Source organism: Chelonoidis abingdonii, chromosome 9 (assembly GCF_003597395.2).
Source record: "Chelonoidis abingdonii isolate Lonesome George chromosome 9, CheloAbing_2.0, whole genome shotgun sequence".
NCBI classification, from domain to species: Eukaryota; Metazoa; Chordata; order Testudines; family Testudinidae; genus Chelonoidis; species Chelonoidis abingdonii.
In genome coordinates, this window is record NC_133777.1 from 55,719,024 (window position 1) to 55,732,542 (window position 13,519).

General features: G+C 43.3%; 1 protein-coding gene across 6 annotated transcripts in view; it reads left to right on the forward strand.

Annotated features, from left to right (window-relative positions):
• The window catches only part of APBA2 (amyloid beta precursor protein binding family A member 2), a 261,358-nt gene that overhangs the window by 164,611 nt on the left and 83,228 nt on the right, over nt 1-13,519 (forward strand). For all 6 annotated transcript variants that reach the window (XM_075069577.1, XM_075069575.1, XM_075069572.1 and 3 more), the window contains 2 exons: nt 9,152-9,232; nt 10,371-10,407. In XM_075069577.1, the coding sequence (XP_074925678.1) occupies nt 9,152-9,232; nt 10,371-10,407 (118 nt within the window). The remainder of the gene's footprint in view (nt 1-9,151; nt 9,233-10,370; nt 10,408-13,519) is intronic.

The following is a 13,519-nucleotide window of genomic DNA, read 5'->3' on the forward strand; positions in this document are numbered from 1 at the left end:
GTGAGTAACCCTGTTTTTCAATTTTTTTCTGTCACTTTTCAAATATGCTGCTACTTGTTAGAAATTGCTTTATAACTAATGGAAACAGTGACAGCAGTTGAAGTTGCTTGATGGCTGGCCATTATGCCATGATAAAAAAAAAAGTCAACTGTCAGAAACAATCTTCTTTAAAAGTCTGTGCTTAAATGGATCTTGGTAGATCAGATTACATTTGTCTGATTGAGTTGCATAACATGGCTGAAATGGTAACTTAGTGTAGTCTAAATGTGGCATCTCACTAATGGTGTGTTGAGCAGTTCTCATTCAATATCACCAGCATCCATTAGTGGAAATGATTTCATTTACATCAGTCACTTGGTTTAATAGAAATAATATTGCTGGCAGGAAACGTTATAATATCAATGTCTCTCCAGTGGGAATAAAATATTTTAGTTGCACTATGGCATTTCTTTGTCTATAAATGCATTAACATTTAAATAGTGGCAGCACCAAGAGGCCGTAGTCCTAGGATAGCATTGTTTTCTTAAGTCAATTTTAGGGCTTATGAAAGGTGCCACATAGGATTTCAGCTTGCAGTTCAGTCAATCTCTGAGACAGATGCCATAGTGACAATGGATGTTTCCCTACACTTTCCTGGCCTATCAGCTTTACACCTGTCCTGGAAAGATCACATATGTGAGTGAAAGGTTTATTAGATCCATGAGCTCATTCATGTCTTACTGTGTATGCTGGGGTTTCCAGCAAGGGTGCTAACTGGAACCAACTATAGCCTATTTCTGTCCCATTGTGTAGCTTAGATAAGAGGCTGGGTATTGTCTAAATGTAGGTTTCAAAATTTTAAGCATATAATTTTTAAAAATTATTTGATCTAATATTTAAACAGCACTACATGAAGAGATTGTCAGGTGTGTATTATTCAGGTGTGTGTCTTAAAACCTGACTCTGGCTTTGAACCTAGTGGCTATGATCTGTATGTTTGTGCACACTCTGTGTGTCAACCAGTTATCACAATTAGTGATAATGGAAGGCTAATCATATTTAACTTGCCTATCAAAACAAATTTCTCTCCCAAATAAATTCTGAAAGGCAGCCAGACCTCCTGGCTTTCACTAGAACTAATTCTTCAATAGGAGGAGCATCACAGAGTTCAGCAGGGCAAGGATGGTATTCAGGATAGTGAAGTTGCAACTGAGATCCTCTGGGAGGGCTGTATGGTTAAGTTGCGCTTTGTGAATGGTCCATGCTAACTACCTTATACTGTGTTAGTTAACCATAGGGAAAGCACTCTGAACAAACTTCTGTATGAGTTAAGCTAATGCTCTCTTGCAAGAAGTGCCATGGGAACTTTAGTGACCACAAGTGGGTAGGACTTTGATTTTACCTCTTATCCCCAAAACACCACCTTCAGCTGTCTAGTGTGTGTTCTAACACCATGCTGGACACTGATTCATTACTGGCTCAGAGGCTTAACCACCAACACCACCTCCTTTGGTACTCTGGAAGTTCTTCAGATCCCTCCTATGAAGTCAGGCACAATCCTGCCTGGACTGGGAGAGCTGGAAAAGAGTACGGCCTACTGAGGCATGGCTGCAGGCCATCACGTGCAAGATTAGGCAGATCTCCCTTAACTGACAAGTACAGTAACTCCTCACTTAAAGTCCTCCAGGTTAATGTTGTTTCATTGCTGATCAGTTAGGGAACATGCTCATTTAAAGTTGTGCAATGTCTAATGTCATTTGGCAGCTGCCTGCTTTGTCCACTGTTTGCAGAAAGAGCAGCCTGGTGGAGCTAGCTGGTGGGTGGCTGGAACCAGGGTGGACTGGCAGCCCCACTATCAGCTCCCGGCTCCCCTAAGTTCCCTGTGCAGGAGCTGCCCAGCAGGCTATCAGTTGCAGCTGTCCCTCCCCCCACTGCCATGTGCTGCTCCTGTCCACTGCATTGGAGCTGCTCTCCAAGACTCCTGCTTGCTGAGGGGGAGGGGGAAGGGGAAGAAGAGGGGAGCTAATGTCAGGGTATCCCCCTCCCCCCTGCTCCTGCACCCCACTTACCCCATCTTCCATAGAGCAGAGGGGACACATGACAGGGAGCTTCCAGGCAGCAGTAGCTGCTATCCTGTCTCAGCTTGCTGATCTAATTAACAAGGCAGTGTACTTCTGACCCCACTTTTTATACTTAAAGGGGAAATGCACATCTCTCTCTCACTCTCACACACACACACCACACACATAGAGTGTGTCTCTGTCTGCCCTCCCTCCTTTCCTGCTGCCTTATAGAGTGTGAGCCCTTGAGGGCTCAGCCAATTGCTAGTTTGTCATTTAATTTCCTGGGAAATATCCCACCCTCTGACTCCTCCACCTCAACCAAGCTTCACAATCATCATCACTGTGTACCAGTATTAAGTGGTTTGTTTAAAACTTATACTGTGTGTGTGTGTGTGTGTGTGTGTGTGTGTGTGTACACACACTATAAGTTTTATATATATATATAGTCTTTTTTGTCTGGTGAAAAAAATTTCCCTGGAACCTAACCCCCTCATTCCCATTAATTCTTATGGGGAAATTGGATTCACTTAACATCATTTCACTTAAAGTTGCATTTTTCAGGAACATAACTACAGCGTTAAGTGAGGAGTTATTGTATCATCGCATATGTTGAATCTTTAGGATAAAGATAACCATAGCCATTTCCATATGCAGAGGAACTAGAGGCAGGGAGAGGAGAGAGAAATTGCAGGTAGGAATTGGAATACTTAGGACCAAATTTTCAGAGCCCTTCAACCTGGCCAATGAAATTTCCCACAGAGGTTTTTTGCACCATTTGCCCAGCTACCCAACTGTGCATGCAAAATACTCATTTATATATGCAAATGCAGGTGGCAGTGCTTGCAGTTCTGGCATCCATGACTAAAAAGGTGACCTGAATACAGGCCCAGCTTTCAGTCAGAAATTGCTTACCTCGTATGCGCATGTGTTGGTGCACAAATCTGGGATTCTTATGCACACTATCTAGCTGGTAAAATGAGAGGGCCACATGGTTCATCTCAGGGAAGATGTTTGGAAAAAAAATGTTCTACTGGAGAAGGCCCTATTGTCCAGCTTGTCAGTTGTTTGCATTTTTACAATACAATACAATAATATGTTAATGGAGAGGAAGTGGGGGAGGGGGCATGAAATTGCACAGCCCTTCATCACGAAAGCATTTGGATCACAAGAATTGATAATTGGTTACTAAAAAAGCCTCCCAAATTAACGTGACAGTATGGTTAATAGGAAATTTGCTAAAAATAATGCTCCGCCTATGTTAGCTGCTGAATAAGGAAGAGTTAAGGGGGAAAAGAGCTATTTTAGCCTGTGTGTACAAACAGCAGCAGTTTGTAGCAAAAGACATTGATTAAATATTAAGGCCTTTATCCAGCAGTAAATATCCACCACTTTTGAGGCTACATCAGGCTGCAAATGTTCCAAATGTTGGCTTCCCCGCAGGATTGACAGAGCTGGAGACTGGTCAGCTGCTCTGTAAAGCTTGCAAGTTTGTTGTGAAGAAGGAGTATTGCTGAACTGCTGGGGTTGGAAGATAGTTAATGTGATAAATTCCCTATTCTCAGTAGGTCTACCACATCTTTTACAAATTATTACCCTAAAGATGGGCCCAGTTGTGTTGCCTCATTATGGGGGGAGGAAGAAGAATATTGAAGCTGTCAGAGCTGCCTTCCTTGAAGTCGGGAGTTTCTTCAGTTCTGCAAATCCTAAACTGTTGGTTTTGTTTTGTTTTTTGTTTGCTGTGAGGAATCTTAATTCTAATGAACTCCCTTCTGCTTTTTGGCTGACAGCTCAGCCTGCAAGGGATCTAGCTATGTGGTCCGATTTGGTATTTTCCCATTTACCTACAGGTAAAACCCTGCCTCCTCACATCATTTAACTACATGCAGCTAGTGTTTTGATATTTGGTCTGTCTGAGGTTCATTAAAGAGTGGGAGAGACTCCATTTACCTGACAGAGGAGACTTGCTCATCATAACTATACAAAGCCATTTGAATGGGTTGGATTTGGGGATAAACCCTGTATTTATACCTTTCATTTTTCTATAATCACACCAATCATGTTGCAGAGAATAGCACTATGCTATTATGATGCTGTCAATTAAAAAATATTTTGAATAGACTCTTTCATATGTAGCAAGTTCAGCAGAGGAGGGCTAAAAATAGTCTGGTAGTAAGAGAGTATATTGGTGTCTTCTGCTTTGAGGAGGAGAAAAAGGGTATTCTTGCTATCTTTTCTGGTAAGTGCTTTTCAGGTATGCCTTTGAGATTGGGGAACAGGAAGAGGAAAAAAGCTTGAGACAGGTCTGTATAAACAAGCTCATAATTCTTTTATACTTTAAATCCCTTTTAAATATAAATATTTATAGTCATATAGCCTTCTTCTGGATTGTTGCATGTGCCATACAGCAGTTTGTTAATGGGGATTAACTGAACTCCAGGAGAACAATTCTTAAATGAGGATATCTGAACACGATGTCCAAATCCTGTTTTTGCCTAAACATATTGTCACTTTGGTACATGAATGGGCATCTTACATGCCTAAATCCTGATTTGAGTGTCCAGATCGGGGGCTGGGATATCTTAAGACACCTGTGTAAGAAGAGTAAGCCTCCAGTCTTTACTTGGTAGAACTTGTTCTCTTCTCTTTAAATCAGACTACAAGTCTGTAGCATTGTAATCCAGTTATTAGATGAGTTATGATCATAATAGATCCCAGATTTCCAGTTTGACTGTTGGTCCTGTCATATTACAGTAATAACTCCCATTCAGGTGGATAATGATTTATAATATTCTTCAGTTGTAGATAGTTTCCTCAAATTTCATTTTTTAAGTATTATAGCTTTAGCTGTCTGTCACTTACTTCCACTGTCAATGCAAACTGGAAATTATGTAAATTAACATTAAGAAAACAGGCATATCCTGTAATGTCTGTGCTAGTAGTGGAATTGAAGGCCCTTCAGCTCTGGTCTACACTGAGGGAGGTATTGACCTAAGATACGCAACTTCAGCTATGTGAGTAGCATAGCTGAAGTCGGCATATCTTAAGTTGACTTACCTGGTGGCAAGTTGACTGTTGCCACTCCCCTGTCGACTCCGCTTCTGCCTCTCGCGAGCTGGAGTTCTGGAATCGGCGGAGAGCGCGTTTGGGAATCAATTTATCTGCCTCTAGACGAGACGCAATAAATCGATCCCCGATAGATTGATCTCTGCCCGCTGATCTGGTGAGTAGTGAAGACCTGCCCTTAGACTCTTTTATGGAGTCCTCCTGGAAAATCTAAATTCTAATAATGCTTTAGCATCTGTCTGCAGTTGACTCAAAGTCTCAACCTGCATTGCATTGGTAAACTCCCTTATCTCTTTCCATATAAGTAAGACTACTTGGTTTCCAGCTCTAGCTATGTATGAAATATGTGGGCAACTTGCACTGTCTACACAGTTTTGTTCTGTGACATCTAAATCAAAGTGTTATGAGCCTTTGAGGAGGAGGTGGTCCTGGAGTTGTGGCAGCTCTTCTTCCCCGCTGCTCCTGGATAGGAATACTTTTAGAGACCACCCCTTAGTGTCAGTGCTACAGCTGCAGCTGCTCACCCCACCTACAGGAAGAGTGTGAGGCCTAGAAACTCCTCCAGCTCCTCCTCCTCTTTTCACTTCAGTTTCCTCTGCCTGGTGAGTCCTCAGTTCATCAGCCAATGAAGAGGCATGGGAGAGCACTGCTCTCCTAGGCCAAAAGGTAAGAAGAGAATAGAGTGGTCTCCTGTTTTTTTAGTTGGATTGCTTCCCCCTGCTCCCACTGTTCGCTTTGCACCTGTATGTAAGACCAAACTCCAAAGATTGATCAGACATGGAACACGACAGTTAATCAAACTGATAAACAAACAATGCATGTAGAAGAATCATTTGCACCCAACATCCTGTGTAAATAAAATTATGGAGTGGGACTCATAATTATTTAAAGGAGTCACTGAAAAAACTGTAGCATTCATGCATAGAGGCTAAGTAGTAAATAGAGACACATTTCTGAGTGCAGGTAATATATTGAATAGAGAGGTGGTATAAAGGATATCTGCAGGTTATGGATTCTGCATAATGGAGTTCTGATCTCAGTCATAGCCTCCACAAACTAACATATAACATACACAGTAAATATGTGACTGCAAACATTAAAGGAATGAAGTAAACCCAAGGTCCCTTCTGAAAACAGCAATTTCAGTAAATGTCTACTATAAATAATTGAAAAATTAAAGAAGTCTCATCTAAATGATGAAATAGATCTAACATTAGGATAGTATGGAATTGCATATGAAAATGAGCATAACTACCATCAAAGGGGATTTTTGTATAAGAGCCACATCTGACTGACTAATGTCCAGCTGTATCTTTTTACATTAGGCTTTATTTCTTGGAATATTTAGCCATCTCAGATCTAATTTACTACACTGAGTATATGCTCACCAAATCAGTTCAATGTTATTCTAACCCAGTTCATTTGTTACATGCTGATGCATTTTTCAGTTCAGCCAAGTGTGCAGTAATAAGAACTGACAGTCTTTTTTTAAAATAAATTAAAATTTGTAAATGCTCTTTCACATTCTTGAACCAATATATTTACTGTCATTCTTTTTTACAAATTGATATATTTCCATTACAGCCATATCATTACCCCCTGCTTAAAGCATTTCTGATCTAATCCCAGTATTTTAAAAATAATTTGGCTATGATAGTTGTGATATTCTAACTCTGGATATGTTCACCCGTATTATTTCACTGCACATCAGCACATATTGTACCATATTAGTTTAACCATCCAACATAATAAGATTTGTCTTGTTTCAAACAGAAAAGCATTTATATACATTAAGAGAATACAGTAAGCTTCTTGACTATCATAGCTATGTACAGTATCTAGCTCAAAGTCGCCCATGGAGTTTTATGAAGCTCCCCCCAGAACTCTAGATAGTGTGGGCAGTTTAGGCATTTGTTTCCTGAGACTATCATGTTTTCTTGGAAGGAGTCTTGGACTATACCCTACCGAGTTGCCATATCTGAAAATCAAGCTAATGAGAGTGAGTTTAAAGGAACTTGTGTCCCCTACAGTAGTACTACAGAGTCAAGTCTTTGTCCTACTGACTGACTACTATCTGTCCAGGGAAAAATTTGTCCCTGACTCAAAGATGCAAACTCCTTCTAGCCTACAGCTACCATTTTGGTATGGAGGCAGTCAGTGAGAGGGGCTAAGCATTTCAGATATCACCTTTCACACTGCCACGTGGAAATAATAACAAACTGACAATATTTTGCATTTACATAGCACTCTAAATCCAAAGATCTTAAAACAGTTTACAAACCTTAATGTGAAGCCGCACGTCATCACTTTGAGGCATGCAAGTATTATTCCCTTTGTACATAGGGGAAATCAAGACACAAATTAAGTGACTTGCCAAAAATTATACAGAGGATCTATGGCAAAGTAAGAAATACAACTTAGTTTTCTAGATTTCTAAGAATAGAACTTGAATCTGAGTCGTGTTGCATAGCCCTGCAACAATCCTTGCCTGGCAGCTGAGGAAGAGGGTTGTTCCTTGTACCAGCAGTCAGGGCTCTGCAGCATATATCAGAAGTAGGGGAAGGGTTCTGCTCCTGAGAAAAACAGTATTACAAAGGGAATGATCTGAAATCCTTTGCAGTTCCTTGATGTGGAGCTTGAAGATTTTATCTTCTAAGTTGCCATGGCAGGCTGGTAGCCCTGCTGCCACAATGCCAGCATTCTCCTTAGGACTTACGTGGCCTAAAAGCTGGTAGATATGATGACGGGGGGAATCTGTCAAAGTTATGGTTCCCTTTCTCAGATCTGAAATATCCATTTCTGTGAGGCCATTCACCATTCTATTGATTTTTGCATGTCATTGAATGCCCCCAACTCCCACTGTGGTCAAAGGGTGTTGAGGCCACTCAGCAACTTGTGGGAGACAATCTTCACATTCAAGAGTCAGGCCGACAAGGGCCCTACAAAATCAGAATAAGGTGATACTAAAAATAGAATCAAGCCCTCTTTCTTATTTCTGTAACACTCAAATTAAACTGCTTTTGTGACCTGGCACTGGGATTTTAGCTTTTGTTTATGCATATTTTGTGAAATTCACCACTGTGCATAAGGCCATCATGAGTACAGCCCTGCAAATAGGAAGGTATCCGCTTTATCGTGGATGTGGATAGCTGTGGACCATTTCTGTGGATATTGGATCGGATGTAGATACAACTGTGCAGGACTCTACTCACCCACTCACTGCTCTGATTGCTGTTAAGCAGCTGGGCTCCTCGAGCAACACCAACGTCCCCACCCTTGCCTGGCCCAGCATACTGGTTGCACTTCCAGTCCCGGGCCTGGGCTGCTGACAACTGGGTAGCAGGGTCCACACCTGGCCAACGGAATTGGAGCAGGCAGGACCCTGGCGCCCCACCTCTCTGCCTCATTGTGATGCAACACACACTGCTGCTTCCATGTGCCAGGGCTCGTGAGCCCCCAGGAGCAGCATGTGATGTAATGCCTCTTCCCCCTAGTCCTCCCCCCCTGCACCGCTCCTTCTCCTCAAGACCCCAACCCTGTGCTGTCTGTTACCTCCAGTCCCTTCCCTCGCGCTGCCTCTTCCCTGCAAGACCCCATCCCCCCAGTTGCTTCCCCCCCCCCCCCGCCATTGCTAGCCCATGTGAGATGGCTTGCTTCTGCAGGTGTGGATGTGGATACAGCTAATGGATCGCTGGTTGGATTGCGGATTGATCCTAGGAGATGGAGATCGGATGTGGATCCACATTTTTGTATCTGCGCAGGGCTCTAATCATGAGGCCCATGCATCACTTAGTCTCCTTAAAACCTATTTTGAATGCTTGAGAAAAACAATATAGACTTGGTTTATCTGAACTACTTTTGTTTCAAACACATAGTGGCTGCACTATGGTTTGGGTGTCTTCCTTTAAAGCAGATGACATTTTTGGGCACTTTTTATCTTCAGTCAGTAACATTCAAGGAAACATCTAGCCTGCTGATTATTTTCTTTGTGATTTATTTAGGAGAGGGTTGAAAAGGAATGAAGGTGTTTCTCTGATTCCTTACAGGTGTGCAATGGTTTAGAACAGCCAAGGAAACAACAGCGTTCTGACCTAAATGGACCAATTGACAACAATAATGCACCAGAGGTAAGCACCTTAGGCCCTATTCTTCCTCCTCCCCCTCAAATTTCTCCCCACCATGGGCAGCAAATATTTCATTAAATGGGGAGGATGACCTAATCTCTCAAGTAAGAGTAGCTTCCATGACTCCATGTTTCTTGCGGCTTACAAAGCTTCCGTGAACCAGTAGCGGCAGCAGTCACTTTTTATAACAGCCCATTTTATAAACACAGTCCTAAAATGTTCAGGTGATATAAGGAGACTTCAGAAATTCTTGTTTTGGGGGCCACTGGAAAGTAAGGGCAGCATCAGAATGTGGCTGGTTTCCTCTCCATCTCTTTCTTGTGTGAAATTGCTGCATTTGGAGTCAAAGGATTGCTAAAATTCCTGTAGGAATAATATCTCTGTGAATAATCCCTACCAACTGATGACACATCACATTGTTCACAGCTGAAGGCCCAGCTGATTCACAACCTTACAAGTGGCCTCTGTGGTGAGCTGTGAACCTGCTCAGTCAGCTGCAAAAAAGATGCTGTGATAGACACCAGAGATGGGCTAGTGGCACTGAATAATGGAGCAAAAAAGGAGTCTAAGAATGCAGTGAGGATGTGCTTGGGGCCAGGCATGATGACTTAAATCTGAGGGGTCTGTTATCTCAAAAGTGCACAAGGGAGTTATGGTGGTAGTAGCCTGTAATGTAAATGAAGACTTGCGTATACAAAAAGCCCTCTTCCATCACTGGCGAAATTAACCCCTGTATTGAAGACCTTAATGCTCAAACTGGTATAACATTGCCAGCAAGGGAGTGTATGAACTGAACTTCCATTGAGTAATATTAAAATAGCACCTAGGACCCCCAGCTAAGATAAGAGATTATGCTAGGCACTGTACCAATAAAGAGAGGGTTCCAATATAGACCAAGATTCTATTTTGTTTAGTATTTTATTTTTTTAATTACGGACCCATGAAATTAATTAATGGTATTTTAAAACATTGTACTGTCTAAATAGCAGCCATGTAAAACCGTAAAGAGAAAATTAAATATGTTTTTAAGAATTCAATATAAAAATGGACCTTTCATTATATTAAATATAATAGAAGCTATTCTTTCTTATCTGAACTTGATTTCGCTGTTTTACAGTGCATTATTTTTACTTCCCAACAGACAAAAAAAGTGTCTTCGTTTCCAAGTTTTGTTGATGGTAAGTAAATTTGACTGTATTCTAAGGTTACAGCAGTATAAAACAAAAGATGTGGAGAAACAGGAGAGGGTCCAGAGAAGAGCAACAAGAATGATTAAAGATCTTGAGAACGTGACCTATGAAGGAAGGCTGAAAGAATTGGGTTTATTTAGTTTGAAAAAGAGAAGACTGAGAGGGGACATGATAGCAGTTTTCAGGTATCTAAAAGGGTGTCATCAGGAGGAGGGAGAAAACTTGTTCACATTAGCCTCTAATGATAAAACAAGAAGCAATGGGCTTAAACTGCAGCAAGGGAGATTTAGGTTGGAAATTAGGAAAAAGTTCCTAACTGTCAGGGTAGTTAAACACTGGAATAAATTGCCTGGGGAGGTTGTGGAATTTCCATCTCTGGAAATATTTAAGGGTAGGTTAGATAAATGTCTATCAGGGATGGTCTAGACAGTATTTGGTCCTGTCATGAGGGCAGGAGACTGGACTCGATGACCTCTCAAGGTCCCTTCCAGCCCTAGAGTCTATGAATCTATACTAAAAAAACCTACAAAAAATCCAAGATTTTACAACTGTAAAATTTGAGTAAGAAACAAGCACGATCTATTTATGCACAACATATACCTTTATGTATAAGTCGGTAAAGTTCTCACCATGTTCTCAACAGAGCTTATATGCAGTGAATAATGTTCAAACCTATCCCTTCTTTAGGTTTGGCTTAACCTAGTTATCAGTTAAAAACACAACGTAAATTTCAGCCTAAACTTTGTTCCCAAACTTGGCTGGTCCTTGAATTTTCTCTGCAGAACAAGTCAGTCCCAGATTGTAATTCACTCTTCTTCTCACAAAGAGTCTATCTGTTCTCATACCTTGGTTGGAGCTAATTGAATCCATGTGAGAATTTGAATCAGAAGTAATGACACTGCTTCCATGCATGTTCAGACAGCTGATACAGGAAGGCTCAACACAGGAGGCTGCCATCTTTAATTATGCTGGTCAATTTAGTTTCATTATTCACATTGTTCCTATTAAATTAGGGAAAATGTCTAGCCTGATTCAGTAAAATATTTGTACATATGCCTAATTTTAAGCACATAACTTCAGTGTAACTACTCAAAGTTATGCCTAAAGTTAGGCACATTGGGCTTAAGCACTTTGCTGAATGAAGGCTTTAGGTATCACTTTAATAACCAGCTTAAACACTGGCAAATGACGTTAATAGACCTTAAAACCAGCAGGGACCATAATGATGATCTAGTCTGACCTTATGTATAACACAAAATGTCAAGTGATTCCTGCATCCAACCCATGATGTCTGGTTGAGCTAGAACATCTCCCTTAGAATGAATGTCATCTACAGAATCACTTTCTTGCATATCAATCATATTTTGATCACAGTGGGCACAAGGTTCACTTAGTTGCATCCTTTCTGTTTATCCTGATCTTTTCCGGACCAACCACCTTGATGATTTCTTTATTAAAAGATTATCTTTTACTGGAAAGAAAAATAACAAACAATCAATACTCCTCCTCTCATGAGTTTTGAGTTATAGAAGTAATAAATATACCAGGGGTCGGCAACCTTTCAGAAGTGGTGTGCCGAGTCTTCATTTATTCACTCTAATTTAAGGTTTCGTGTGCCGGTCATACATTTTAATGTTTTTTAGAAGGTCTCTCTCTACAAGTCTAGATATTATATAACTAAACTAGTGTTATATTGTAAAATAAACAAGGTTTTCAAAATGTTTAAGAAGCTTCATTTAAAATTAAATTAAAATGTTGATCTTGTGCCATCGACCCACTCAGCCCGCTGCTGGTCTGGGGTTCTGTTCACCTAGGCCGGCAGTGGGCTGAGTGGGGCCTGCGGCCGGGACCCCAGCTGGGAAGGGTCTGGCAGCCAGAACCCCGACCGGCAGCGGCCTGTGTGGGGCTGGGGCCCGGGACCCCAGACGGCAGCGGGCTGTTGGGGCTAGGGGCCGGGACCCCAGACCGGCAGTGGCTGAGCGGCTTAGCCCACTGCCGCTCAGGGGTTCCATCCTCGGCTCCTGCCAGCCAGGATCCCGGCTGCGGGACCCACTCAGCCCAGTGCCGGTCTGGAGTCCCGGCCCTGCCCACATAAGTGGGGACCTACCCTCTCCCTAGTTCTCGCCCATTCTCTTCCTCTCTCTGCACTGAGCTTGAGATTTGAGTGGACTGAGCACAGAGATGGGGGTGAAGGGTCTGCCCAGGAGGTAGAATAAGGAGGGCGCTCAGGGTTGGAGCAGGAGGTTGGGGGTGGGGGCACTTACCTGGGCAGCTCCCATGTGGTGTCAGGGGTGCAGGTTGGAATGTGAGTGAGGGTGCAGAGGCTCCCGTTTGGTGCTCGGGGTGGGGTGTTGCAGGGTGCATGGGATGTGGGGAGGCTGAGGATGTGGGGAGTGCAAGAGTCAGGGCGGAGGGCTGGGGCATGTGAGGTGGTGCAGGTGTCACGGATAGGGGGCTGGGTATGTGTGGGGGTGCCAGTCAGGGTTGGGTCATGGGGGGGTGAAGGAGTCAACAGAGGGTGGGTGGTGCAGGGCTCAGGGCAGGGCCTGGGGTGTGTGTGGGGGTGCAGGGTCAGGGCAGAGGGCTGGGTGACTGCCCCCTCTGAAACCCAACCCCCCCCCACTCTTTGTCCCGACTACCCCCCCTGGGACCACACCTCCTATCTAAGCCTCCCTGCCGCTTATCCCTGACTGACCCCCTAGGACCCTACCCCTACCTCTCCCCTGACTGCCCCAACCCTTATCCACACCCCGCACCCAGACAGACCCTCTGGACTCCATGCCTATCTAACCGCTCCTTGCCCCCTGACGGGATCCCCAGAACTCTGGACCCATACAACCCTGCCCCTGCTCCCTGCCTGCCCCAACCCCTCTCCACCCTACCTCCTGACAGTTCCCCCAGAACTCCTGACTCATCCAACCCCCGCAGCTCCTTGTCTCCTGACCATCCCCTCCAGAGAGCCCCACACACCTAACTGCTCCCTCAGGACTCTTCGTCCCTGTCCCTGCTGCCTGACCTCTATCCACCCCCCAAACAGACCCTGGGACTCATATGCCCATCCAACCCCCCTGCTCCGACTGCCTCCTCCAAGGCCCCCTCC